The sequence below is a fragment of the Raphanus sativus genome, chromosome 7 (assembly GCF_000801105.2).
Source record: "Raphanus sativus cultivar WK10039 chromosome 7, ASM80110v3, whole genome shotgun sequence".
Taxonomy (NCBI): Eukaryota; Viridiplantae; Streptophyta; class Magnoliopsida; order Brassicales; family Brassicaceae; genus Raphanus; species Raphanus sativus.
In genome coordinates, this window is record NC_079517.1 from 5543477 (window position 1) to 5570131 (window position 26655).

The following is a 26655-nucleotide window of genomic DNA, read 5'->3' on the forward strand; positions in this document are numbered from 1 at the left end:
ATTTTCTGTAGAATAATTTCCTAAGTTCAGGATCAACAATAGCATGAAGATGGTTGAAATAAAGGAGGAGACTTTTTGATAAAGAAAAAGGTTGAAATGTATAGGCTAACAAATCTTCACAAGCCTCTTCTTGAGAAAGAGTGTTATTTTTATATAAATATGCAGTAGACATATACATCCTACATATAATCCAAATATCAAAAAAAAAATTATGACCAGTAACTAGCAAGCCACTATCCAACTTGGTAGACAAATCAGAAAGTACGTGGTTGTATCTCATTAGTGCAACATGTCAATAAGTTGAGTCTTGAAGAGTATATTCTCACAATCAAGGAACTCCTTATCCTTATGCAAATTCTTCAGTTTCTTCAGGATAGGCCATCATGCGAGCTTATAGGCTTCCTGAAAATACAAAAGTCTCTCTTAGTTACATCTTATTTAACACCTAACAAACGATTAAATCAAAGCTTGAAAGCCCTCCTAAAATATATATGTTTTACCTTTAGATCCATTTTCATATCGTCTGCAACACTGTAGATGGCTGATTGCACTAATTTTGCTTCATTGAATCTGGTTTCAAACTCCCAGATATCATTCAAGAGCAGTGGATTCTCATCGAGAAAGATACCACCTTCTTCGACATTCACTTGTAAAACTCTGAAAGCTTCCAAACGTTTAAGAGTAAGAACACAGACGGGAGGTGTTACTACAGATTGGTCATCATTAGCTTTTAAATTGGATATTTGTTTTATCTGTCTACATTTTTTAAACAAACTAATTCTAATATTATTTCAATCAATTAGTCTTTATGATAATTTACTTAGATTACACATTTTTGCAAAAGATGAAAATTATATATCTATTACTAAAATAACCTTGTTCTATCATGTTTTTATCTTTAGATTTTAGTATACTAAACATTAACAAAAGGAAATGATGTTTTCACAATACAAGTTGATTCTGAATGCTTACAAATTCAAATAAGTATAACTTCACAAAAGTAAGGTAGTTTATATATTAATTAAATATATGAAATATATATTTACATGCAGAGTAGAGTACGTACGCTTTTTAGCATCAGCGCCAGTGGATTTGTCCATCACTCCCGGCTGCAAACTAATTATGGCCGCCACCAACGTGCTCAATGTGGCATTTTTTTCTAGTGTCATTTGCCATATGATGAACCATCTCTTATGAAACTCATATGAAGTATTCACTATGACTAAGCAGTGATGTTATTGACTGGAAAATATACCCAATGTCATTTATGACTTATAAAAATGAAATCGTTGTCAAGTATAAAATCACATCTATTGCAAAGGTACTCTGTTATGATTGTGTGAGACTCTCACAATTGAGAATCGTTGCAATATACTCCCTCTGTTTTTTAAAGATGTATGTTTTAGGAATTTTTTTTGTTTCAAAAAGATGTATTTTTCATATTTTCAATGTAATTTTTGTCAACTAATTATGAATAATTGTGAATCTCAAAAACATTAATTGCATTTCTTGAGATTTTATTGGTTTAGAAATATAGGAAATATAAAATAACAAAAAACTATGCACTAATAAGTAAACTTTAATATGTTTTATTAAAAAGTGTGAAAATTTCAAAACATGTATTATTTAAAAACAGAGGGAATATGATTTTTCTAATGTATAAGCTAATAGTTTTCACCACCATATATAGTATATATAACGCATCTCAAATACGCTTGATCTTAATCAATACAAAAAAAATTCAGATATAAAGCATCATAAGCTAATCCAGATTAATGATACCCATTCAAAATTTTGCCAATGCCCAATTTACTGAAGATAGAAAAATTGGATTTTTTGATTTATCGTCTAAAGTTTAAAATTCACAAAATTAATAATTTTAATATTATTCATAATCAATTAGTATATTTTGGTATTTTAGTTAAATTACATTTTTTTGCTAAAATTTGGAATTACACTTTTTGTTAAAAGTGAAACTTACTTATGTTTTATTATTTCATAACTCCCTTAATTTCCCAATTAATTTATTTAGCTAAACTAGGTTATGGCAAAAATAAAACACAAAATTCATAGAGATAAAAATATTCATGGGGAATATATAACCTACAATGAGAAAAATCTTATAGAATAAGTTGAATAACCCCAGAACTAAAAAATCAACCTTTAGAGTATTTCCATCCCTGAACTCCAAAAATGGGGTTCTTAACTTTCTTTTTTTTACTTTTTTGATTTTTCTAAAAAAAGAAAAAAAAAACCAACCACTTGCAGGTCGCCACGTATGTATGGGACCTAGAGGCCTCTTGCAGAAGAGGTGAGAGAGTGAAGTTTTAAAATCCCTTGTGGGCTCACCGCTTAAGGACTCATTAAGAGACAACACTTACGTTTTGTCAAAAAAGACAAAAAAAAGAAACAACACTTACGTGTCAATTTCTCACTCGTCTGTCGCGTTAGAAAGGACCCAACCTCGGAGAAAATATAAATCTGAGTACGGAGGGAGCTTCGTGAAATTACAATAGTACCCCCTTAAATTATCGAAGCCGAGAGACAGAGTAAGAGCGATTGTATATCTTCTCTCTACTCATTTTGGCGTCTCTTTGATTTTTTCTCCGTTCGTCGGTCTCTCGATCCCACCGTCAATCCTTCTCCTGCCAATGACCATGATGACTCCGCCTCCGGTTGATGTAATCTCCGATTCATCACTCTCTCTCTCTGTTTCTGGTTAATTTGATGTTTCCCGTCGTGGCTCGTTCTGTATTCTCCCTGAATCTGCTTCTGATTGTTCGTTTAGCTGATCCATTAGGGTTTGATTTGAATTTGAAGCGATTGAATCATCGTTTCAGATGGTGCGATTTTTGTTTTTGTTTTGGCGTGTTAGTTTAGTGATTGTGGTTTCTATTTTTGTTGTTGTTGCTCTGATCACCGTAGAGCGAGATTAGGGTTTTTTTTAGTGAGAAGTCTTATTCATGGTGGTTTGTTCATGTTTCTCAGCAGCAAGAGGATGAGGAGATGCTTGTGCCGCATTCAGATTTGGTTGATGGCACTGCTCAGCCCATGGAAGGTAAGACTTTTTTTAGGTTTGATTCAATTTGATCCGCTGATGACATTTCTCGTTTCTCGATCTTTCGATTGAGTGGATGAGATGGAGATCCTGTAGTACTAGAGAGGGTTTTGAGATTTGTTTCCTGGTGTTTATATTCTTCACCAACTGTTTGATGCATTTGTTGTAGTTTCGGAAACTGAGGCTGCTGTGAGTACTGTGGAGAACCAGCCAGCTGAAGAGCCTCCCACTCTGAAATTCACGTGGACTGTCCCAAACTTCTCTAGGCAAAACACCAGGAAGCATTACTCCGAAGTATTTGTCGTTGGAGGTTACAAATGGTAATTAGGATAAAACCTAGTTGCTCTGTAATTTCTTGTTTTTCCAATATGCATTTTGATTGGTCGACACCATTCGGATTTTTGCTTGTGCAGGCGCATATTAATTTTCCCGAAAGGGAACAATGTCGACCATCTGTCCATGTACTTGGATGTTGCTGATGCTGCGAGTTTGCCGTACGGTTGGAGCAGATACGCTCAGTTCAGTCTGGCTGTTGTCAATCAAATCCACACCAGATATACCATTAGAAAAGGTACCTTTAAACTTAGTAATGATGTCTACATAAACCCTATGCATGAGCATATAATGTCTATGGACATGAAAGTTATGATTTACGGAAGTTCCAATGCTGGGCTACAAGAAGGGGACCGCTTTGTCCATATGTAAATTTAACCATGTTATTGCTATCTTAAGCTTTATTTGAACGCCCAGAGTGAATTCTATATTCATGCCGTGCACCCTTTTCTGTTTCTCCATTAGGCTGAAATATTTTACCTGGTCTCGGGCGAACCTGGTATTGTCATAATGTAGCTATAAGTGACCCTTAGTGATACAAATTTCATTGACTTCATGCTTCCTATATGTGGTACAGAAACGCAACATCAATTCAATGCTAGAGAAAGCGATTGGGGATTTACATCATTCATGCCTCTCAGCGAACTTTATGATCCTAGTAGAGGTTATTTAGTGAATGATACTGTTTACGTTGAAGCTGAAGTCGCTGTACGTAAGGTTCTTGATTACTGGTCATACGACTCTAAAAAAGAGACTGGTTTTGTTGGTCTCAAGAACCAGGGTGCAACTTGTTACATGAATTCTCTCCTACAGACACTATACCACATACCGTACTTCAGAAAGGTTAGATGTATTCTTGTTTTCTTCCCAGTATAAATCCTACGGGTTCTCTCTGAATTCCAAACCAAGTCAACTGAATCTTGCATGTTGCTTGTAGGCTGTATACCACATGCCGACAACTGAGAACGACGCCCCCACAGCAAGTATACCTTTGGCTCTCCAAAGTTTGTTTTACAAGCTCCAATATAACGACACTAGTGTTGCGACAAAAGAGCTGACAAAGTCGTTTGGTTGGGATACATATGATTCTTTCATGCAACATGATGTCCAAGAACTCAATCGAGTTCTCAGTGAAAAACTTGAGGACAAAATGAAGGTAATTTTTTTTAAAATGTTATGCCATGATTCCTCCTCAGATTGTGTTTCTTCTTTTGAGTTTTTCCTTTTCTCTACAGGGAACTGTTGTTGAGGGAACAATACAGCAGCTGTTTGAGGGTCACCATATGAATTATATTGAGTGCATAAATGTAGATTACAAATCTACACGGAAAGAATCATTTTATGGTATAGTATTATTCAACTGCACTTCATCGTCTTATTCTATCAAACCAACGTGTTTGTCAATCTATCATATTCTTATCTCTTATCTTATGACAGACCTTCAGCTGGATGTTAAAGGCTGCAAGGATGTTTATGCTTCTTTTGACAAATATGTTGAAGTTGAACGCCTTGAAGGAGATAACAAATATCATGCAGAAGGACATGGTTTACAGGTTGGTTATCCTCAGTCTTTCTATTTCATTGTACTTGGTCGGGATGATCGAGTCACTTATTTGGGTAGTAGCAATTCTTTTCTTGAATTTCCCATGTATTAAAAGGTGTGGTTACTTCATCACGCGAGAGTTACAACCTAAACTAAGAGATCTTTGGGAACTTTTTTTCCTAGTATCATCTTCCTAGTCGAGTTAATTTTCACCTACCAACTGTTATTACAAGGGGAGTCCTTACTCCTTATCTAGTCTGATTCTGGAGGAACCACATGTGTATTGCAGGATGCAAAAAAAGGCGTTCTTTTCATCGACTTTCCACCGGTTCTTCAGCTCCAGCTCAAGAGGTTTGAATATGACTTCATGAGGGACACCATGGTGAAGGTTAGTATTGAAGTTGCATGTTCCTAGGAAGTGAACACGTGGTTGTGACCATGAGTTATACTTTTCTCCTTTGGTGGTGCCCTGATTTGGGAATGCTGATGTAGCTTTTATTGATAGATAAATGATCGGTATGAATTCCCTCTTCAACTGGATCTTGATAGAGAGAATGGAAAGTACTTATCCCCTGATGCTGACAGGAGTGTACGCAACCTTTACACGCTTCACAGGTAATTCATATATCTTTCGATTTACTCGTAGTAGATTCCGCAAGTGATGGCACTTTAAAATTGTATTCGCTATAAATTGCAGTGTTGATTATATAATGGTATTTTGTTGAACGATTTGGTTTTCGTTTGATCATCTACTTGGTCTTCGTGAGGAATATGCTTTATGTTGCTTATATTTAGCCTGCACATGCACACTTAACATTTTATGATAGTAGCAAAGGTTCTGATTTTCATTTGACCGTGCTATCTCTTATTTGTCTGCAGTGTGTTAGTTCATAGTGGAGGAGTACATGGTGGGCATTATTACGCTTTTATAAGGCCGACGCTCTCTGATCAGTGGTATGCAGATACTATTATGATATTTTTAGTCTGTTCATTTCTCTTAGATTTCAGTCTCTTCTCATGAATTTTTTTTCAGGTATAAATTTGATGATGAACGAGTAACTAAAGAAGATTTGAAAAGGGCACTGGAGGAGCAATATGGTGGTGAAGAAGAGGTTGCATTTTCTTGCTACATTTTTTGTGATTTAAAAGAGGCATTGCCCAATTCTTCTTACCTGACATTTTTTGGGTGTCTTTTCAGCTACCACAAACTAATCCTGGTTTCAATAACCCTCCTTTCAAATTCACAAAGTACTCGAATGCATACATGCTTGTATATATCCGGGAAAGTGACAAAGATAAAATTATCTGCAATGTTGATGAGAAAGACATTGCTGAACATTTAAGGGTAAAATATTTTCAGGCATTTTCCTAGTAATGTGCGTCTTGTTTTAACCTGATCGGTTCATTGCATTTTGACAGATAAGGCTGAAGAAAGAACAGGAAGAAAAGGAAGAAAAAAGAAAATACAAGGCACAAGCTCACCTTTTTACGATAATTAAGGTTTGTTACTCCTATATAATTGGACATTATCATTTTTAGCTGTTTTAGAGTGTAGGTATGACACTGTTTTTTACTAATAAAATCTTTGTTTGCATGGAAAGGTTGCAAGGGATCAAGACCTTAAGGATCAAATTGGGAAAGATATATATTTTGATCTTGTTGATCATGACAAAGTTCGTAGTTTCCGGATCCAGAAACAGACACCATTTCAACAATTTAAGGTATCAGCCGAAGTATCTTTCATTTTTATTTTTCTAAAGGAAAGAAACTGCTCTATTGAAGAAATGGTTTATGTATGTAAAAGCAGTCTTTCTGGTAACTTGATTCCACTAAAGATGAATAACAATTGATCTGGATTTTGTGAGAATTTTCATATTGCTGCTAGCTAGATAGTTCTTTATGCAACTGTAATTTAAACTTTGGCCATGTTTGACCACCAATCTTATGCTGATATAGGAGGAAGTGGCCAAAGAATTTGGTGTACCTGTTCAGCTACAGAGGTTCTGGATTTGGGCAAAACGACAAAACCATACCTATCGTCCCAATCGCCCTCTTACTCTTCAGGAGGAATTGCAACCGGTAGTGTTATCCTTCTATATGCTATTTATGCGTGTAGTTTTTCTCTCTCTTTTTTACGTGAACATTTGAGTTTATGCGAAGTAATACCCCAACTTTCATAGTATCTGATCATCCCTAGCTTTTTGTTACTATGTTATAGTCTTTATATCTATCTAATTTTTTGGGTTCCAAGTGTCTCTACTACTACTGTCTTAAACCTGTTATTCATCAGTATTTCAGAATTTCCTAGCACAGGTTTCTTTGTTTGCTTTTGAAATGAAATTGCCTGGTTGTATGCTGGAAACTATATTTTTTAATGTAGAATTATGAGTCCCTTGCTGATAAACTTTATGTGCATCATGTATGAATGTGTTTTATATGGAAAATGGGATTTGTAGGTTGGACAAATAAGAGAAGCATCTAACAAGGCAAACACTGCAGAACTTAAGCTGTTTTTGGAAGTAGAGTTACTGGTAAGAACTCCTGGCTGCAAAGTTAATTTTTAAGCCTTTATTATTGAATGAAAAACAGAAGCTAATTGATCAACCGGGAAGATGAGCTAATATTTCTTACTGATTCTTGGATAAATAAGGTTGAACGTCCTATTGCTCCTCCTGACAAATCGAAAGAAGATATTCTTCTTTTCTTTAAGCTTTATGACCCCGAGAAGCAAGAGTTAAGGTATATTGTTTTCCACATTATCTTTATTCGCTCTGACTTCTATGTAAAATGCTCTACCACAGCTTTCGTTTGTAATTTTTTTTTCCTTGGGCTACCAGATATGTTGGTAGACTGATGGTGAAAAGTTCCAGTAAGCCTATGGATATAACTGGAAAACTGAATGAAATGGCTGGCTTCGCTCCTGATGAAGAAATAGAACTATTTGAGGTTTGCTGCTGATGGTGGTGCTTAACCTTATTTGTATCATTCTTCTCTTATTGAACTAACGGTTTTTGGGACTTATTTACAGGAAATCAAGTTTGAGCCATGTGTAATGTGCGAACACCTGGATAAGAAAACTTCTTTCAAATTGTGTCAAGTAATTATTCACCCTTATAAACAGAAATTAGTCTCATGTCTCTTTCTTTGACATTGGGTTTCTTGCTTTCAGATCGAAGATGGAGATATCATTTGCTTTCAGAAACCTCTTGCTAACAAGGAGATTGAGTGCCGCTACCCAGCTGTGCCTTCGTTCCTTGAATATGTCCAGAATCGACAGGTATATTTTGACCAAGCATGGGTTTGTAAAGTCAAGCTTGGTAGAGTTAGGCTAAGTATATTTCTCAAATGACAAGCTTTTTTTCTAGTGGCAATAAAGTGTTGAATGATTTAGGCTGGTCTGGAAGAGTGGTTTCATGCAGCAGCTCTGAAATTCACTCGTCCTATTATATTTCTACCACAAAGTTCCTTGTATTTTAATTGAATCAGAGCAAAATGTATGCTGATATCCACTAATTCTTTTTTACTGTGCTGGTATGCCAGCATTCCTTATTCTGGCTTCGTGTCTAATGTTCTGGGAAGGTGTTTTTAGCTGGAAGTATTTGGTTTGCAATTGACTGTTGCGGTTTGTGATTTTGTAGCTGGTCCGATTTCGTGCTCTGGAAAAACCTAAAGAAGATGAATTTGTTTTGGAGTTGTAAGTACTTCTGTTGTGGATGAATTTGTTTCAGGTGATTCGCTGAGAAAATCATAACTTTTTTTATATCTTAGGTCAAAGTTGCACACTTATGACGATGTCGTGGAAAGAGTGGCCGAGAAGCTTGGTCTTGACGATCCATCCAAGCTTAGGCTGACATCTCACAATTGCTATTCTCAGCAACCCAAGCCTCAGCCTATCAAATACCGTGGAGTAGACCATTTGTCAGATATGTTAGTTCACTACAATCAGGTACACGTGAAGTTCAGCCAACTTTATTATTTCGTTTTACTAAAGAAATGCATGTTTACTTATTGAAATTTCCTTTTCCTTTTTCCAGACGTCTGATATTTTGTATTATGAAGTCCTGGACATTCCTCTTCCAGAACTGCAAGGGCTTAAAACCTTAAAAGTTGCTTTCCATCATGCCACGAAGGAAGAGGTATGTGTAGATTGTTATCTGTGATTCATATTCTTTTCTTTTGTATATAGGGATTAATTTTCAACGCTTTTAACCATCACTATACAGGTGGTAATCCACAATATCAGACTACCTAAACAAAGTACAGTCGGAGATGTTATCAATGAACTTAAAACAAAGGTAAAATTGCTGGTTTACATTTTGAAGTAGGTGTATTCTTTCTTTAAGTTGCTATCTGGCGTGTATATATATCACTGCGAGATGTCTTTTAAATGATGGTCCACTGTAATTGAAGGCATCCGGATTATAGTTTGCAAGTATTGTTGACCTCCATGTTTGTTACTGAGGATAACTTGTCTTTCAGGCTTTCTCTATTCAGTTACAAAATTCGATGTTATGCGAGTTAATCTAAGGTTGTACCTGATACAGGTGGAGCTTTCGCATCCAGATGCAGAACTGAGAATACTTGAGGTGTTTTATCATAAGATCTACAAGGTAACAAGCAGCTTCTTATTTTTTTACATTGTTAGTCAATAATTTCATGAACTATACTCCTGTTGAAATTCTTAGAACTTTCTGAAGTACAACGAACATTAATTCAAGGTGCTGGTATACCTTGCAGATTTTCCCATTAACTGAAAGAATTGAGAATATAAACGACCAGTACTGGACTTTGCGAGCTGAGGAGGTAATTTACTAGTCTGCGCCCTTCTATTAAAGTTCAAAGTTTTTCTTTTCCAAAGTCTTAGTAGTCGCTGTTCATAAATTATTTATGATTTTCTCAGTCTACTTGTAGCTTTGTTTCCATGTGATCTAAAAATGGAATTTGGGTTCCAACGTCAGATATTAACCTAAAGAGATTGGATAGTTATTCTGTGGATATGCCGACTTATGTCTTTCTAAATTGCAGATTCCGGAAGAAGAGAAAAATATTGGTCCAAATGATCGCTTAATTCTAGTGTACCACTTTGCTAAAGAGACTGGACAAAATCAGGTGATAGTCAGCTATCAAGTTTTTGTTGTTTAACCGTGGCAAAGTTTCTTATCAGTATCTTGTTTGTTCCTCAGCAAGTGCAAAACTTTGGGGAGCCTTTCTTCTTGGTAATCCATGAAGGCGAAACTCTTGAAGAAATCAAGAACCGTATCCAAAAGAAGCTGCATGTATCTGATGAGGACTTTGCCAAGGTATGCACGACTGAGTAATTATCTAAGCTAAATAAAGAACCGAAGGTGTTATTAATAGATATATCTGTAATTATGGTGGAACTGGTACAATTCTTATATTTTTTTTCATTCATTATGTACAGTGGAAGTTTGCGTTTATGTCAATGGGGCGTCCGGAGTACTTGCAGGACTCGGATGTTGTCTATAATCGCTTTCAGGTGTTTATTTCCTCTCCTCTAGTTTTTTTTTTATGGGAAGGCTCGTGCTAATAATATAAGAGATTTAACTTGACTTTGAAATTGGGTAAAACAGAGAAGAGATGTCTATGGTGCTTTTGAGCAGTACCTGGGGTTGGAGCACACTGACACCACTCCTAAGAGGGCTTATGCTGCAAACCAGGTAACCATTTTTCTAGATAAGTAGATTATTTTGCCAAAGACGGTGTAGTAACCAAAGTCCCTCGTGTTAATTATTTTTGCTTGCGGTTGTCCATGTAGAACCGACACACTTACGAGAAGCCGGTGAAAATATACAATTAGCCGGAATGGGAAAAAGAAAACACACAAATGTCGTCTAGACATTATGGCAGCAACGTTGGACCAAGCCAGGCATCGAATAAGAGAAGGAAAGACCGAGTGTGAGGTGTGGATGACGACCGACCGTAGGGTGTTGTAGAGAACTTTGTCTGAATAGGGTTTTGGGTTGCGCATTGTGATAGTGTGTGCTCTTTTTCTTATTTCTTCCATTCCTGCTTCAATACTATGTGTTTATGTATATGGAATGTGTGAGACCAGTTGGCACATCATGCAATTTTTTACTTTCGAACAAAGAAGAATATGGAAGCCTGTCGCTTGGATTCGGGAGCGCGGTTTGGCTTTCAGAGTTGATAGAATACCGAAACATTTGTAATTTTTAAGAGATCTCTGGGTTTAAGAAGATGTTTTGGACTACTGATTAAGCAAATCAATAGATAACAGCTGGCTGCTTCGTTTTGATGATTTTCCAAAAGACAAAAGGAACTCCCATGAAATATCAAACTCTTGCTGTGATGATTACACTAAGCAACTCTATAGGATACAACACCATCTGTTGTCTCAACCACTAATCTCTTCATCCGTGTCAGTAATACCGTGTACGCTTTCTCCTTATGCCCTGCAAAATCAAAACCCATCATCATTGTCTATGCAACACGTCTCTTCCTTTCTGAATATGAAGATATATCGTACGTACCAAGGCCTAGAGTTGGCATTTCATCTGCACGGAAGTAGTAGGACCCGTTTGTTTCCTTCTTGGTACAGAGAACCGAGTTGAATTTCTCCACAGCACTGAGCAGATCCTGGAAAACATTAGCACGCATAAAACAATAATCTAGAGATACATTTTAAAAATAATATATAAGCGTGTTTCATAACTACAAACAGACAAAACATTCATCAATCTTTTAGGCATCTAAAGAGTATATCCAAGACTTGAGAGTGAACTGTAGTTTTTGAAAAGGAAAAACGGAAAATATGTGTACCTCCCATGATGATAGAGCCTTCATGTAAGAAGGAAGATTCTCATATTCATCTTTTATCAATGTAATAGTTCGCCTTGAAGTTGTACCCATCTCTACTGCCCCATACTCATCTTCTGCATATATAACATAAGTGTTAACATCTTATATAGGAGACTAATGAAAACTTCACTACACTAGTAAAGGCTTTAGTAAAAATAACCATTGGAAAGCTCTGACGTCTTTGGAACAGGTGGAGGAGCACTAGTCTCAACAGGTTTGCCCCTAAACATCCATCAAAGGAAAAACTTGGTTGATGTACACGAGTAAGAGCGAACCACATAAAATGTTGTAAAGAAAATCAAAACTTACTTGACTGATTCATCCTTGACAGCGGATGAGAGAAACCTTGCAGCCTTACTTTCGGAAGCTAAAGTTGCAAGACAAGCATCTGAAAGACCAAGGCTCTTGAAATTTGGCGAATCATCTAGACTAAAAAAAAAAGAAACACTTAAGGAAACAACATACAATTCCAACAACAACAATATTTGATTAAAATATTTGTCAACAACATGGTGCAAAAAGGGATACAGATCCTCCTCGTCAAATCTTTTCATGAGTGAACGTTGAAACGAAGGAGACTCCGTATCATCATCATCATCGTGGCCAGTTGCTCCAGAGTCAGACTCTTCTTCATCAATCTCAACTCCTAAGGTTCCAAAAATCTCACCTTTAAGATCGAAAAAGGAGGAGGAGGAGGAGAAGAAGAGAGTTTTTATAAGAGTTTTTACCAGGAACGTAGCCAAAGTCAGTGAGACGGTCCTGGAGATTCAGAAGCTCCTCTTGGTTATTCTTGTAGATCTGATTACAGTGACCCAGAAGCTCCTCGAAAGAGACGGTACCGAAAGACATGGACTCAAGGAAGTTCAGCTCGGAGTCAGCGGTGGAGAGCCGACGGTTCAAGCTCTTGATGAAAGTCGACGAAGCCGAATCTGCAACCAAAGGAATCGAGAAAGGATGTGAATTTAGGGTTTTAGTGACACACAAAAGGGAAAGAGAGAGTGAGAGAGAGACCGAGAGGGATAGGGCGACGCTGGAGAGATTGGTTGAAAGCATCGCAGCTGCTTTGAAGATGGTTGCAGAATCCTCCTAAGCTCTTGCTCAACCTCTTCAGCTCTTCCTCCATCGCTACTCTCTCTCTCTCTCTCTGACTCGATCTCTCGGCGGGAATTAGATTTGAGGAATAAAAATGATTCCTTTTTTAAAAAAGTTTCGAGTTTTGTGAAATAAGAAAAAAAGGATCGGATTTTTATTTTATTTGCGCACGAGCTTTAATGGATGGTGATGAAAGAGATGAGCTTTCATTAACATAACTGATTGATACTCTCTCCTCCCTCCACTTTACTAATAATCCCCAATGGCGTTGGCTTCTTTGTATGCTCGCTCTTCTCGTCTCTCCTCCTCTTCTAAAACAGCTGCTTCTGCTTCTTCCGCCTTCTTTCTCCTCCGCTCTTCTTCTCGCCAGCTCCACTCAACTCCGCCCAACAAAAACGGTGACGTCTCCGCGATCTCTGCGGAGAAGGGTCGCCGGAGGATCCCGAATTGGTGGTCCAGGTCTCTTGTCCCGTTGGCGATAGCTGCTGCTGCCTCCGCCGCTTCTTTCGCGCTTCTGAACCAGTCGTATCCTCCTTCTATCACCCAATCATCGGCTTTGGATTCTAAGTTCGTCTTCTTTCTTTCTTGTTTGCTTAATTCAAAGTCTACACAGTTGTTTGATAGCTCGTTTCTGTTTCCTTTGTAGAAATGTGAAAGTTGGAGGAAAAGGAAGTACTGAGCTTGTGGTTAAAGGAGAATACAAAGAGGTTCCTAAGGAGCTTATTGCTGAGTTGAAATCAATCCTCCAGGTGCTTCAGATTTTCATTTTGTTCTGTGGAGAACTTATTGATCCATCTGCAAATTTTGAACTTCAGTTTCATCAATTAAGACAATGTTTTTTTTTATGTTTCTCAACTTATCTCTGCCTATATTATATATTTCCTTCTCTTTTTTAAAAGGATAATTTGACAACGGACTACGATGAGAGGTACTTCCACGGAAAGCCCCAGAACAGTTTCCATAAGTCAGTTAACATTCCTGATCTTGTTGTTTTCCCGAGGTGAGTGCGATATGTTGAAAAAAATATCATTAGTTTAGAATGGTTTCATTTCATGGATCGTCATCCTTGGTTAGGTCCGAAGAAGAAGTCTCCAAGATTCTTAAATCCTGCAACGAGTATAAGGTTTCTAAGTTTTTAACTTATAGAGATAGTTGCACTTTGCTTTGGCAAAAGATTAATTCAGGCAGAATTTTTTACTCTTATGATTAGGTTCCTATTGTACCCTATGGTGGTGCAACATCGATTGAGGGTCACACTTTAGCTCCAAAAGGAGGTGTATGCATTGACATGTCATTAATGAAGGTAAATTCCAAAATCTCTCTTGTATCTGACATCAGCGTCGTTATTTAAGAGGTATGCCACTCATGCTCATTAAAAATCTTCTTTCGAAAAACTGTATTAGAGGGTCAAAGCATTACATGTGGAAGATATGGACGTCGTAGTTGAGCCTGGGATTGGTTGGCAGGAGCTTAATGAACAGTTAGAACAATACGGACTATTCTTTCCTCTTGATCCAGGTTTGCCAACATCTTTGGTGTTGTTGTATACAAACTTCAGTTTCCACCACTAACAGTTTGATAAAAATGGTGCAGGACCCGGTGCCTCCATAGGAGGCATGTGTGCTACACGTTGTTCTGGATCTTTAGCTGTAAGGTAATTTCTGCAACTTCACTATTAGCTTTGATTTGGTCGGGCCCATCTTTTTGATAATTTTGTTTGGGTTGCTTTAATCTGGTTGGCTCTTGATAATTCTGCTGCTAGCTTGTAGGTATGGAACTATGCGTGACAATGTAATAAGCCTTAAGGTTTGTTGTTACTTGTTTCTTCCACTGATTCAAGCATGCTTTATCGTACAGTTCTATCTTTATTTATGTTATGTTATACTCATTTCATTCTCAGGTGGTTCTTCCTAATGGAGATGTTGTGAAGACAGCTTCTCGTGCTAGAAAGAGTGCTGCAGGGTTTGTCTTCACCCTTCAATTTATTTTTTCTTTGTTTCTGTTTTCCATTTTTTTATTACTTATCATGTCACCAGCTAGAAGAAACTTGGTTTCTTTCAATCTTTTTGTGCCATGTAATGATTTTCATCAAACAGGCTAGTTCTAGCGTTTGAGTTAATGGTTGATACTTAAATGGCAGATACGATTTGACCCGCTTGATAATTGGGAGTGAGGGGACTTTGGGAGTCATAACTGAGGTTACTCTTCGGCTTCAGAAAATCCCACAGCATTCAGTGGTATATAAGTTGACCTCTTCCTTTATAGCAAGTTTCCCTTCATTGATGTTTATATTATTTTGTCAAGCAGAAAGATATTCACACTCCTTTGCTATGTGATTTAGTTATTTATTTGTTTTATAACTTTCAGGTGGCAGTGTGCAATTTTCCTACGGTTAAGGATGCTGCAGATGTGGCGATTGCTACTATGATGTCTGGAATACAGGTTATATAGACTTCTCTACTTGTGATTCTAAAATGATTATTAGATTTTTCTCAGCTGTACCTTTATCCCCCCACCCCATCAGGTGTCAAGAGTGGAGCTTCTTGACGAGGTTCTAATCAGGGCTCTTAATATGGCAAATGGAAAAAACTTGAGAGAAGTTCCAACTCTCATGTTTGAATTTATAGGGACAGGTGAGGCTCTTGCATCAATAGTTATCTACGTTTATTACATCTCTTGAGTTGTTACAGTGTTGCTCATTTGTAATAGTGGAATCATTGTCTTCTAATCCTCATAATGATATTTTTTTAATTTTTTGTTTCCTTTGCTCATTCTTTTTAGAGGCATATGCACGTGAGCAGACTCAAATCGTTCAGCAGATTGCTTCTAAATACAATGGATCAGACTTTGTGTTCGCAGAAGAAACTGAAGCAAAAAAGGAACTCTGGAAGGTAATTAATTCTCTGTTCCACTCTCAACCCCTCTCCCCTTCAACCTCCCTTCAATAAGCAAAATAGAAGGGAAAATCTTACTTGCTGTTTGTTGCAGAGTGTTCTTGTTCTGTCTCTTGCCAGTGGTTTATGTTTTCATGATATTTTTTTTTTAATCTTTTGTACAGATGAGAAAAGAGGCGCTTTGGGCTTGCTATGCCATGGCGCCAGGTCATGAAGCAATGACTACAGTATGTTGTTTTCATTGGATACATCCACTTGTGGTTTTAGATGAACTTTCCCAGCTACAAATCAAGAACCTCAAATAATCATTTTATGCCATTAAACTTTCTTTTTTTTTTTCCTGCAGGATGTATGTGTTCCTTTGTCTCACCTTGGAGAATTAATATCAAGATCCAAGAAAGAACTTGACGCATCACCTTTGTTGTGGTAATAATCTTAGTTGCCTATACTCAAAACATCATATGAATATAATAAGCATCATCGTTCAATAAAAAGTGTATGCTTGCTGGTTATTGTTTATTCTATTTTCAGTCCCGTCATAGCTCATGCTGGAGATGGAAACTTTCATACATGTATTATGTTCGATCCTAACAACGAAGAGCAGCGAAAAGAGGCAGAACGACTAAACAACTTGATGGTCCACAGTGCACTGTCCATGGGCGGTAAATGTCTTTTCCCATTCCAACTTTCCTAAAATTCTAAAACGATGCCACTTGGTTCTGAGAATGCGCTTTGGCTCCAATTTATCAGGAACATGTACTGGAGAGCACGGTGTTGGAACAGGAAAAATGAAGGTACAGGCATTGTGTAAATGTTCCATTTCATCTTAAACATTGTGTGACATTTGTTTGAATGTATATAAAATGAACTGGACTGTTTTTTTTTTGGGTTATGACATGGAAGTTTAATGAACTGAACTGTTTTTTTTTTTGGGTTATGACATGGAATGATGGTAAAGTATTTGGAGAAGGAACATGGAATAGAAGCACTACAAACTATGAAGAAAATAAAGAAAGCGTTGGACCCAAACGATATCATGAATCCAGGAAAGCTAATTCCTCCTCATGTCTGTTACTAAGGTCAAAACATTTATGTGGTCACTGAAACTCTAAAAACGATGTTTGGTTACACTCTTGTGGCTAATAATAAATAACAAGAGGGGGAAGAGATGCTTTGTTATGTTGTTTGCTAGTAGTGTCTATAAGCACCCATAGTTTTATCTAAATATAAAACAGCTGATGCGAGAATATTCTTTTATCGTACTGCGTTTACATTGTCAAGTGGTAAGGGGCATACAACAAGTCATGAGGGGAGAAAAGTCTTATATGAATGACTTGGTCACATGAAATGAATCAGCCGCAAAAACTAATAAAAAACATGGCCTCCCTCTTATTTGAGATTTAGCACCTATCACACTCACTTGAGTTTACCGACTTATATTTTACGAAAATACCCTTTTGTTACTACCACCATCGCCTCTCTCTATATATATTTCAGTTACATTACGCTTATACATAGTTCCAAAAGGCTTAACTAACTAGAAGAAGAATAAAATGGGTTCACTAGGAGAAGAGCCACAAGTAGCAGAAGACTGCATGGGTCTGCTTCAACTCTTGAGCAACGGCACCGTTTTGAGATCCAAGAGCATTGACCTTATCACTCAACAGATCCCACTCGCTAACCACGAGACCGTTCTCTTCAAAGACTCGGTCTTCCACAAACCAAACAACCTACACCTCCGTCTCTACAAACCCGTTACCTCCTCTAACCGTACCATCCCCGTCGTGGTCTTCTTCCACGGCGGTGGCTTTTGCTTCGGCTCACGTTCTTGGCCTCACTTTCACAACTTCTGCCTCACTCTTGCATCCTCCCTCCACGCCCTTGTGGTGGCCCCTGACTACCGGTTAGCACCCGAGCACCGCCTCCCGGCTGCCTTTGAGGATGCCGAGGCCGCGCTTACGTGGCTTCGGGACCAGGCTGTTTCCGGTGACTGTGACCGCTGGTTCGAAGGTGGACCGAGCGTTGACTTTGACAGGGTTTATGTCCTTGGCGATTCTTCCGGCGGGAACATAGCTCATCATCTTGCTTTCCGGTTAGGGTCTGGTTCAGTCGAGTTGACTCCGGTTCGGGTTCGTGGTTACGTTCTTTTGGGACCGTTTTTTGGCGGGGAGGAGAGAACCAAGTCAGAGGATGGCCCCTCTGAGCAAAAGCTGACCTTGGATTTGCTTGACAAGTAAGCTAACACAATATATTTTAATTTTTCTTTAGACGTAACAGAATATATTTTATGTGTGCATAAATATTAAAATATACACAAGTTCATTGAATTGATCAAATTACTAGTTACTACTAGTCATGCGTGACTTCGTTGCTTTTTTTTTTTAATTATAACTAAACTATTAACAATATAAATTATCTAAACTATTATATAGATGTCGTTTTCAGTTACTTTATCTTCATATTATCTTTTATGCGATGCCAATCGCTGGAATAAAAATTGCCGAGTCGCATGAGAGAGACAGCTAGAGTCACAGTGCCTCTTCATGAAAGCACACGACTTTATAGTACATAGTCTTTACTTATTTATTTATTTCTAAAACATTGTTCTTTTTACATTGCATGTGTTCATTGTCGAATGAATATTATACATCAAAACATTTTTCTCTTTTAATCCGATAATAGAGTAATTAAGAATATGTTTTTTCCTTGAAGATCATTTGTTCTGAATACTCAAAACATATTACAGTATAATCTATTTAACTATGAATTCGAATTTTGCCAACTAGTTCAAAGGAGTACCAATTCTTACGACATAGAAAAACACACCAACTTTATGGAGAAAACGACTCTTCTACCCGTATACTTGTTTAGAAACATATACACGAATAGACAACACATAGTGATATAGTACTTCATCTTTACTCTTTCGATAAAAATCAAGAGTGAAACATTACATTAATTTTGATTGATTTAATTGGCTAATTAGTCACCACTATTTGACTAATTTGTCTCAATTCATTCAACGTTTAAATGGCTTATTTTCAAATATGAATATATCGATCTACATTTTGGCTATATGAATCGGTCTTGACGTAAACATCCAGTAGATGGATGACAAGTTAGAAAATATCTTGTATGCAAAGGAATCGAATAAAATAAGTCCTAGAAGAAATCTGATACAAAAAATCATGGCAAACAATAAGGGACCCTACCATAACCGATTATACATTATACTACCTCAGGAATTTATAGTTCTCTTTGAAAAAGGTAAAGAACTAAATTAGATCGCATCAAATATGCTTAATCCATAACTTAAAGTTTCGCTGAAAATGTTTAAAACTACGCAAATACTAGGTAATCTTTTTATGGTTTTATGTTTAAACTTTCGAGTTTTACAAAGTCCACTCACTATCAAATATTATCAAGTTTGTGTATAGGTTAGTAAATTATAGAATGATTTTATAGATTTAGGTCATCTTCACTTGTGTATATACGGATTAGTGATTGATGGAACAAACAAGATAATCAGATATCAAGAATAGTAGCCGATATATTTGGAAAGGTGATAGTGCGTCATGCATTATCCTCGTTTCCTTTATTATCTCAGCTTAACTTTGCTTATGATTCTCCTGAGCCGTGACCATCATTGCACACAAAATAAGATAAAACCACAATGAAAATAGGTTCTGATCCCATTTAGTTATAATAAATAACATATTCGAATGACGAATGTTCATGTCCATTTATGTTTCTCAACGTGGAGTCATTGTGATCACATCTCATTCAAGTCTTCTCTTCAATTGATTGTTTCTCTTTTTCCATTTGAAAATGAGATGATTGACCTGTCGTATTCATGGCCATTGTCATAAAGCCATATGCATAGTAAAAAATGGTATAGTCCATATCAATATATTAATGTAAATAAAAAGGCCTAAAGTTTTACTTGTTGGAAGGTTTTGGAGACTTTCACTACCAGAAGGTGCAACAAGGGATCATCACATGGCTAACCCTTTTGGACCGACGAGTCCTGCACTTGAATCAATCAGCATAGAGAAAATGTTGGTGATCGCCGGCGGCTCAGAACTTCTACGAGACAGGGGCAAAGAGTACGCATATAAATTGAAGATGAGAGGGAAAAAAGTAGACTACATTGAATTTGAAAACGAGGAACATGGTTTCTATAACCACAGTCCATCTTCCGATGCTTCGCAACAGCTTCTTCGTATCATTGGAGACTTTATGGACAACGTCTCTGATATATTTTAGCATTTGGCTTGTTGTAGCTAGGTCACTAATAAGAGTTTACATCAATTATAGGCTTCCACCTCAATAAGTTTGCTTGGTGAATCATATATAATATAAATATATAGAATGCATAGAATGTTTTTGGTTTTCGTTGTATCCATGTCCATCGTAATTATCTTCTATATATGTTTCTTTTTATCGTTATGTTAATGTTCTTTACCTCTTTTCGAAAAAGAGTTATACCCAAGTTTGTCTTCGTATCCTTCTTCATGTATCCATCTCGAATGGTGTACTCTTCTATTATTTATTTATGGACAAGACTTGGGTTCACCCCTATGGTAAATTTTCAAATTCACCTTAATTGTTAGCACTAATCAAAGTGTCATGTATAATTAGTAAAAAACGGAAACAAAATAAAAAAAAGGGAAAGAAGTGAAAAATACGTCGACTAATTTTTGTAACACTATCTATGAGTTCTTCTTCATCACCAACACATAATTTTAAAAGTTTTTTTATCATCTACACAGAATATTGAAAGTTTTATTTGTCAAATTGGTGTCTACAATCCTCTTCCCTTATATCTTAAATCTAAACCCAAAATATTAAACCCTAAACCCAAAATACTAAACCCTAAACCTTTGGGTAAACCTTAAACCCTTGGGTAAACCCTAAATCCTTGGGTAAAGAGATATTCCAAAGGTTTAGAGTTTATCCAAGGGTGTAGGGTTTATCCAAGGGTTTAGGGTTTAGTTTTTATAATTTACCCAAGGATTTAAGGTTTAGTGTTTTGGGTTTACCAATTTGACAAATAAAGCTTTCAATATTCTGTGTGGATGATAAAGAAGTTTTCAATATTTTCTGTAGGTGATGAAGAAGAAGCCATGGATGGCGTTAAAAAAATTTGTCTACGTTTTTTTTAATTTGTTTCTTTTTTTTTTAATTTTATTTCCTTTTTTTATTAATCTTACATGGCACTTTGATTGGTACTAACAATTGAGGTGAATTTGAGAGTTCACCATAGGGGTGAACCCAAATTTTGTTCTTTATTTATTTGTTTTCATTCGTATGTTGTTCTTTAACTCTTTTCCATAAGAATTACCATGTCTAAGTTTTTTTTTTTTTTAGTTTATCTTAGTATTTCGACATAGTAAGCTCGAGCACATTTTATATTTAATTACACATACGTGCCAAGTATTCAACCAAATTTTACGATCGAGAACATCGTTAGGCGGTAAGTACATATGTTTTTTTCTTTGTAGGAGTAAACTATAACGGTATCTGTGAGATTGGGATATAGACATGCATAAAACTTATATATTGTGATTTGTGAATGTTGACCTGGTAAGCTTCAACGTGGACGGTCCAACCAATCCTTTAACTCGGAAAGACCAGGCTTTCTTTAATGATAACAAATTAAGAAAATTGTTTTATAGGCAACTGTCCACCAATAACACGTTGAAGTTTTCCACAAACAAAATATTCCACGGTTTCTTATAGTCAAAGTAGTTGATCACCACTTAATCCTTGATTTTATTTCGCCATGCTCTTCATCTTTTATACCAAATGTTTTTTTTTTTGGGGATTTCAACATGAGGTATAACTTATACCGTATAAGTGACCAATTAAACATAAATTGCGGTTCAAATTCAAGTAGTATTTAGTTATGTACAAGTTACAGGTAAAATCGCTATTTCATTCTGGATAACATTTACAGTAAATAACCTAAGCAATAGTATGTATATTTATCTTTGTCTTGTTATAAAATCACAGTAATCGAAAAGATGAGATAATTTGCTAACAAATTTAGTAATTGGTCCTAACATGAGGCAGACGAGAAGATCAACAAAACACTAAATCAATCCAGATTAGCTGACCTGTACTCCCCCGCAGGTAAAAACACACCTCATCTAAGATCTCATCCGTCCATCTCAACCAAAAGAAACTCATCTTCACCGGTCATTCATCTTTCTTCCACTCGAAGTTACCAAAAATAACCTTAGTCGTCATTGTCACGAGACTACTCCATGGATGGAAAAAAAAAACACAACCTTTTAGGGTTTCAAAAAAAAAATCCAGAGGGAAAAGAAAACAAAGACCAATTCTCTCTCTCCTTCCTCTCTTTCGTTTCCACGATTTTGCTAGAGAGAGAAGAGAATTGGAGATATTATTATTAGCTTAAGAGAAGAGAAAAAAAATCGTATTTTCCTGGAAAATTTCTACTTTTTCCTCTTCTTGGGTGATTGAAAAGGTAAGTTTCTTCGCGGCGCTATCGCCTTAGATTGGCGCGAATTGACTTTTTTTTTTCTTTTTTTACATGAGAGCTAATCACGTAAAGCTTGTGCCTTTTGCAGAATTCGCTTTCAGCTGGTGAAAACCCAATAATTTAATTTCAAATCTCTTTTAGGGATTTTTTTGGTTCGATAAAGTAGGGTGAATTATTACTATGTTTATCCAGAGATTGTGAAAATTGGATACAAACAAAGGCTATGGATTTGGTAACATGTTGTGATTGTGGATGCGATTGCTCTGCTTCTCCACCTTCCTGGATTCGATCCGTCAAGCGAAAACACGATGAGCTCACCAACGACAACGATAAGAACCGATTCCACATACCTGAGCTTGACTCGGACTTGGACTTATCTTCTTCCAATGCCAAAGTCCAAATCGAGAACGAATGCGAGCTCCTGCGCGAAACCGTCACCTCCCAGCAGGAATCGATCCAGGACCTCTACGCCGAGCTCGACGAAGAGCGCAACGCCGCTTCCACTGCAGCCAGCGAGGCCATGTCCATGATACTGAAGCTGCAGAGGGATAAAGCCGAGATCCAGATGGAGCTGAGGCAGTTCAAGCGGTTCGCCGAGGAGAAGATGGAGCATGACCAGCAAGAGCTTTTGGCTCTTGAGGATTTGGTTTACAAGAGGGAGCAGACGATTCAGGCTCTCACCTGTGAAGCTCAGGGTTATAAGCATAGGATGATGAGTTATGGGGTTGATGAGTCTGAGTTTGATGGGGAGAGGATGAACGTGCTTAGCCGTAGTGACACTGAGTTCGAGTATGACCTCCCTGCGTATGATTACCCTCCTCTTAAGTGCAATCCCCTGGAGGCTGATGCTGATGTGGAGGATGATGTTGAGAAGTATGCACTGACTGATTATTCTTCACCTCACGGCCGAGAAGATTTGAGGAGTTTGGAACAGAGGATAAGTCAGATGGAGAGGATTCCTCGCTTTACTCCGGCTCATGGTGATGAGAAGGAGGTGGTTGGTCAGAGACATCTCAGGAGGGACTCCACTGCTAGTTCAAGTTCACTGTTGGAAACAAATGGGGATCAAAGGCCTGATTTTACTGTTGATACCCCACGGTCCAACACCGGTAGCTTCAGGAAAGTGGAAGGTGACTACTTGCCAGAAACAGGAGATAATAATGACTTGGATGATGATAGAGTGTATACCATTGATTCTATCCACAACAGTGTATCTCAGAGTGATGCTTCTGAGCAGAAGTTTAACACAGCTGATGAAACATTGAACCAGCCTGATCTTAGTGATCCTGGTATAACGAAGCTCTACATGAGGCTTCAAGCGCTGGAGGCTGACAGGGAATCAATGAGACAGGCGATTGTGTCTATGAGGACTGAGAAAGCTCAAATGGTTCTTTTGAAAGAGATTGCCCAACATCTTTCAAAGGATATTATACCGGAACGGAGATTGCCTCTGCAGAAAGCATCTACTGCTGGAGCATTCAGTTTCATATCTATCTTTAAGGTTGAGTAATGGGTTGTTAAGTTTAATATAATATGTTGATAGGAAGCAGCTTGTGCTAATTATTGTGTACACTCCTTAGCTGATTCTTGTGATTGTTTATTGTGCAGTGGATCACATCTTTTCTTCTCTGGAGAAAGAGGGCTCGTCGAAGCAAGTAAGCAAAACACAGTCTTAGAACTTTGATTAACTTGTGCTACACATAACGAATAATTGCGAAATGACAGAAGAGAAAAAGATCCCTTGTACAGACTTGAAGTTGAAAATGGTAAAAAATGCAGGTACATGAACGGGATGCGAGGGAGCAACATGGGGTTGCAAGTGCTTCTAGAGAAGACTCCTCGGATACGGCAATGGAGATGTCTTTCAAGAACCCAAGTGTGAAACGGATCCACGTTCTCCAACTCGGTGAAATCTGAAGTGCTTAATGTGAGAATGCTGGGGAGTACTCTCCCATCTTCATTCATGGTTACTGAGAAAGAATGTTTTCTCTGTGTGCAGTAGTGTTCTTTCTTTATTTCATTTTGCATTTGCCATATTTTATTTGTTGTTTGGGGGTGGGTTTGAAATGCATAAATGTCTTGAACGGTGGGGGTTTGATTATTGTCTTTTTATACAGTAAGCTGTGTATAATTTTCCCACATTCTTGTTTGGGTTTTCTCTGGCAAAGAAAAGGATACAAAACTTCCGGTGGTAACCGGAACTTGGTGTTGTATTGAATATACTCGCTATCTCAGAGTTATCAATCCTTTAGAAGCTATCAATCAAAGTTCATTTCTCTTTCTGGTTAACAAGAATATAATCTAATCAATTTCGGTTTAACCGGTTTGACCCAAAGAGATTGTGCAATTAAATTGTTCTTATTCCGGTTTGGTACTATCGTATGAAAGAGTCACTTGTTAAAAACCCAAAAACCCTCGCCGCAGAAGCTGATTGATGCTCCGTCTGAAAGATGCCGAATTCGCAGCTAGCCTCCAATCTCCGTAACCGGCGGCGTAGTAGATCCAAATCCAAATCCAAAAGACAAAAGCTTATTCAGAATCAACCTCTGTGTCAAGAGACAGAAGAGGAGGTAGAAGAAGAAGAAGAAGATGAAGGAAACGGTTTCAAGCTGAAAACTTCAGCCAAACACGGAGTCCAACCCCTCGGGAACCTCTACTTCGTCAACAAGGGCGCGGTGAACGCGAGAAACACCGGTCTAGGTAACCTCCAGGTCCTCACCGACGAGCTCGTTCTAGACATCTTAGCACTCCTCGACGCAACTCATCTCGGTGTTTTAGCCACCGTGACCAAATCTCTCTACGTCTTCGCGAACCACGAGCCTCTCTGGAGAAACCTCGTCCTGGAAGAGCTAAAAGGCGAGTTCTTGTTTACCGGGTCGTGGAAATCAACCTACGTAGCTTCTTCTTCACGTCCGAAGATTCAGAAAAAATCTGGTGAATCGGTTTTGAAGATTAGAGATTTCTATTCTGATCACCTCTTCCAGAGCTGGCTCTGCGCGAATCTCGAGATGAAGCATGAGTGGCTCGAGAGAGATAACATCGCACGTGTGAGTGGCGTCTCCGTCGAGGAGTTTATCGAAAAGTTTGAGGAACCTAATAAGCCTGTTCTGTTGGAAGGTTGTCTGGATGATTGGGGTGCGGTTACGAAATGGACCAAGGAGTATCTCACTAAAGTGTCTGGTGATGTAGAGTTCGCTGTCGGTCCGGTTGAGATGAAGCTCGAGAATTACTTTAGGTACTCTGATGGAGTCACCGAAGAGAGGCCGTTGTACTTGTTTGATCCCAAGTTTGCTGAGAAAGTCCCCGTCTTGGACTCGGAGTACGAGGTTCCTGTCTATTTCAGGGAGGATTTGTTTAGTGTTTTGGGCGACGAGCGGCCTGATTATAGATGGATCATCATAGGACCGTCCGGGTCTGGATCTTCTTTTCACATTGATCCTAACTCGACGTCTGCTTGGAATGCGGTGATCACTGGGTCGAAGAAATGGGTTATGTTCCCGCCTGATGTGGTTCCTCCGGGTGTGCATCCGAGTCCCGATGGTGCGGAGGTGGCTTGTCCTGTTTCTATAATGGAGTGGTTTATGAACTTTTATGGTGACACTAGAAGGTGGAAGAAGAAGCCTATTGAGTGTATATGCAAAGCTGGGGAGGTGGTGTTTGTACCTAATGGATGGTGGCATCTGGTGATTAACCTGGAGGAATCTATTGCTATTACTCAGAACTATGTTAGCAGGTTAATGGTTTTTTTTTTCTCTACTGGCTCTTTAGTTGGATGTCTCTCTTAAAGAGATATAGTTGACAACAGATAATAAGATCAATAAATCAGATGTTATAGCTTGTTGATTAAAGTATGAACAGTATATTAAATGTGTGTTTATTACATCATTTAGGAGTTATATGTGCATATATTGCAGCAACTGTTGATTTTGTAGTGACATGCATCTATTGAATGAATGTAATTTCTTGTTTATGAATTGAGTTGTGGTCTAAATAATTGGTGGAACGTTATGCAGGAGGAATCTACTGAATGTATTGGAGTTTCTGAAGAAACCAAATGCTAAAGAGCTCGTCTCAGGAACAAATGACAGAGAGAACTTGCATGACAAGTTCAAGAAGGCCATTGAAGAAGCCTACCCCGGGACTATCCAAGAGTTAGAGAAGAAAGCAGAAGAAAAGAGAAGAGCAGAAGAACAAAAAGTCACTTTCTGGGACGCTGCTACAGATTCCAAATCTGGTGCTTTCAAGTTTTCTTTCTAAAAAAAACAACAACATCAATTCCAAATTTTCCTTGTAACTTTTTTGTCACTGAGGAACAACAATCTTTTTTTTTACTCATGTGCTCTGTTTCACTACGTGCTCTGCTCTGTTTCATTAAAGTTGCGAACTTTGA

At 37.8% G+C, this 26655-nt stretch overlaps 6 protein-coding genes across 7 annotated transcripts; 5 read left to right on the forward strand and 1 right to left on the reverse strand.

Annotated features, from left to right (window-relative positions):
- Positions 1 to 2521: 2521 nt before the first annotated feature.
- On the forward strand, positions 2522 to 11163 carry LOC108817319 (ubiquitin C-terminal hydrolase 12). Of its 2 annotated transcripts, none has more exons than XM_018589975.2 (32): positions 2522 to 2681; positions 2989 to 3058; positions 3228 to 3378; positions 3472 to 3629; positions 3969 to 4234; positions 4329 to 4547; positions 4627 to 4735; positions 4829 to 4944; positions 5224 to 5322; positions 5440 to 5549; positions 5814 to 5888; positions 5968 to 6046; positions 6133 to 6279; positions 6354 to 6434; positions 6536 to 6655; positions 6891 to 7013; positions 7391 to 7465; positions 7585 to 7673; positions 7772 to 7880; positions 7963 to 8031; positions 8104 to 8211; positions 8573 to 8628; positions 8703 to 8880; positions 8969 to 9070; positions 9158 to 9229; positions 9479 to 9544; positions 9672 to 9737; positions 9960 to 10043; positions 10118 to 10234; positions 10357 to 10431; positions 10526 to 10612; positions 10711 to 11163. In XM_018589975.2, exons 1-32 carry the CDS (start codon positions 2652 to 2654, stop codon positions 10750 to 10752), a joined length of 3348 nt encoding a protein of 1115 aa, XP_018445477.1. In that variant the 5' UTR covers positions 2522 to 2651; the 3' UTR covers positions 10753 to 11163. The 2 variants fall into 2 exon arrangements, with proteins under 2 accessions (XP_018445477.1, XP_018445478.1); XM_018589976.2 differs by having other exon boundaries at positions 2992 to 3058.
- Positions 11164 to 11220: 57 nt separating this feature from the next.
- On the reverse strand, positions 11221 to 12990 carry LOC108817321 (uncharacterized). Its single transcript, XM_018589978.2, has 8 exons — positions 12783 to 12990; positions 12500 to 12700; positions 12300 to 12417; positions 12081 to 12200; positions 11932 to 11993; positions 11733 to 11845; positions 11444 to 11549; positions 11221 to 11365 (listed from the first exon to the last, which is right to left on the reverse strand). The coding sequence occupies exons 1-8, from the start codon at positions 12892 to 12894 to the stop codon at positions 11271 to 11273; spliced, it is 927 nt and encodes a 308-aa protein (XP_018445480.1). The 5' UTR covers positions 12895 to 12990; the 3' UTR covers positions 11221 to 11270.
- Positions 12991 to 13049: 59 nt separating this feature from the next.
- Positions 13050 to 16936, forward strand: LOC108817320 (D-lactate dehydrogenase [cytochrome], mitochondrial). Its single transcript, XM_018589977.2, has 18 exons — positions 13050 to 13430; positions 13510 to 13612; positions 13763 to 13863; positions 13938 to 13986; positions 14074 to 14166; positions 14267 to 14381; positions 14457 to 14517; positions 14633 to 14669; positions 14764 to 14825; positions 15004 to 15100; positions 15231 to 15305; positions 15388 to 15496; positions 15645 to 15754; positions 15922 to 15984; positions 16104 to 16183; positions 16289 to 16419; positions 16508 to 16551; positions 16716 to 16936. The coding sequence occupies exons 1-18, from the start codon at positions 13126 to 13128 to the stop codon at positions 16833 to 16835; spliced, it is 1755 nt and encodes a 584-aa protein (XP_018445479.1). The 5' UTR covers positions 13050 to 13125; the 3' UTR covers positions 16836 to 16936.
- A 316-nt stretch (positions 16937 to 17252) lies between these two features.
- LOC108816173 (probable carboxylesterase 15) lies at positions 17253 to 20206 on the forward strand. Its single transcript, XM_018588744.2, has 2 exons — positions 17253 to 17990; positions 19711 to 20206. Exons 1-2 carry the CDS (start codon positions 17311 to 17313, stop codon positions 20021 to 20023), a joined length of 993 nt encoding a protein of 330 aa, XP_018444246.1. The 5' UTR covers positions 17253 to 17310; the 3' UTR covers positions 20024 to 20206.
- Positions 20207 to 22031: 1825 nt separating this feature from the next.
- Positions 22032 to 24478, forward strand: LOC108818417 (myosin-binding protein 7). The gene is made up of 4 exons (XM_018591383.2): positions 22032 to 22250; positions 22354 to 23766; positions 23874 to 23920; positions 24045 to 24478. The coding sequence occupies exons 2-4, from the start codon at positions 22489 to 22491 to the stop codon at positions 24145 to 24147; spliced, it is 1428 nt and encodes a 475-aa protein (XP_018446885.1). The 5' UTR covers positions 22032 to 22250; positions 22354 to 22488; the 3' UTR covers positions 24148 to 24478.
- A 183-nt stretch (positions 24479 to 24661) lies between these two features.
- On the forward strand, positions 24662 to 26617 carry LOC108818303 (arginine-specific demethylase JMJ22). The gene is made up of 2 exons (XM_018591237.2): positions 24662 to 25998; positions 26279 to 26617. Exons 1-2 carry the CDS (start codon positions 24716 to 24718, stop codon positions 26520 to 26522), a joined length of 1527 nt encoding a protein of 508 aa, XP_018446739.1. The 5' UTR covers positions 24662 to 24715; the 3' UTR covers positions 26523 to 26617.
- The last annotated feature ends 38 nt before the right edge of the window (positions 26618 to 26655 follow it).

Bases quoted from the DNA above. Each gene is read 5' to 3' on its own strand.
- LOC108816173 (XM_018588744.2), top strand. From the start codon at position 17,311: ATGGGTTCACTAGGAGAAGAGCCACAAGTAGCAGAAGACTGCATGGGT. The intron at 17,991-19,710 runs GTAAGCTAACAC...ACTTGTTGGAAG, and splicing joins ACCTTGGATTTGCTTGACAA to GTTTTGGAGACTTTCACTAC.
- LOC108818417 (XM_018591383.2), top strand. From the start codon at position 22,489: ATGGATTTGGTAACATGTTGTGATTGTGGATGCGATTGCTCTGCTTCT. The intron at 23,767-23,873 runs GTTGAGTAATGG...TTTATTGTGCAG, and splicing joins GTTTCATATCTATCTTTAAG to TGGATCACATCTTTTCTTCT. The intron at 23,921-24,044 runs GTAAGCAAAACA...TAAAAAATGCAG, and splicing joins AAGAGGGCTCGTCGAAGCAA to GTACATGAACGGGATGCGAG.
- LOC108817319 (XM_018589975.2), top strand. From the start codon at position 2,652: ATGACCATGATGACTCCGCCTCCGGTTGAT. The intron at 9,545-9,671 runs GTAACAAGCAGC...TATACCTTGCAG, and splicing joins TTTATCATAAGATCTACAAG to ATTTTCCCATTAACTGAAAG. The intron at 9,738-9,959 runs GTAATTTACTAG...TCTAAATTGCAG, and splicing joins GGACTTTGCGAGCTGAGGAG to ATTCCGGAAGAAGAGAAAAA.
- LOC108817320 (XM_018589977.2), top strand. From the start codon at position 13,126: ATGGCGTTGGCTTCTTTGTATGCTCGCTCTTCTCGTCTCTCCTCCTCT. The intron at 13,613-13,762 runs GTGCTTCAGATT...CTTTTTTAAAAG, and splicing joins AGTTGAAATCAATCCTCCAG to GATAATTTGACAACGGACTA. The intron at 13,987-14,073 runs GTTTCTAAGTTT...TCTTATGATTAG, and splicing joins AATCCTGCAACGAGTATAAG to GTTCCTATTGTACCCTATGG.
- LOC108817321 (XM_018589978.2), bottom strand. From the start codon at position 12,894: ATGGAGGAAGAGCTGAAGAGGTTGAGCAAGAGCTTAGGAGGATTCTGC. The intron at 12,701-12,782 runs GTCTCTCTCTCA...CTTTGGTTGCAG, and splicing joins GCGTCGCCCTATCCCTCTCG to ATTCGGCTTCGTCGACTTTC. The intron at 12,201-12,299 runs GTATCCCTTTTT...TTTTTTTTTTAG, and splicing joins AGATTTGACGAGGAGGATCT to TCTAGATGATTCGCCAAATT.
- LOC108818303 (XM_018591237.2), top strand. From the start codon at position 24,716: ATGCCGAATTCGCAGCTAGCCTCCAATCTCCGTAACCGGCGGCGTAGT. The intron at 25,999-26,278 runs GTTAATGGTTTT...AACGTTATGCAG, and splicing joins ACTCAGAACTATGTTAGCAG to GAGGAATCTACTGAATGTAT.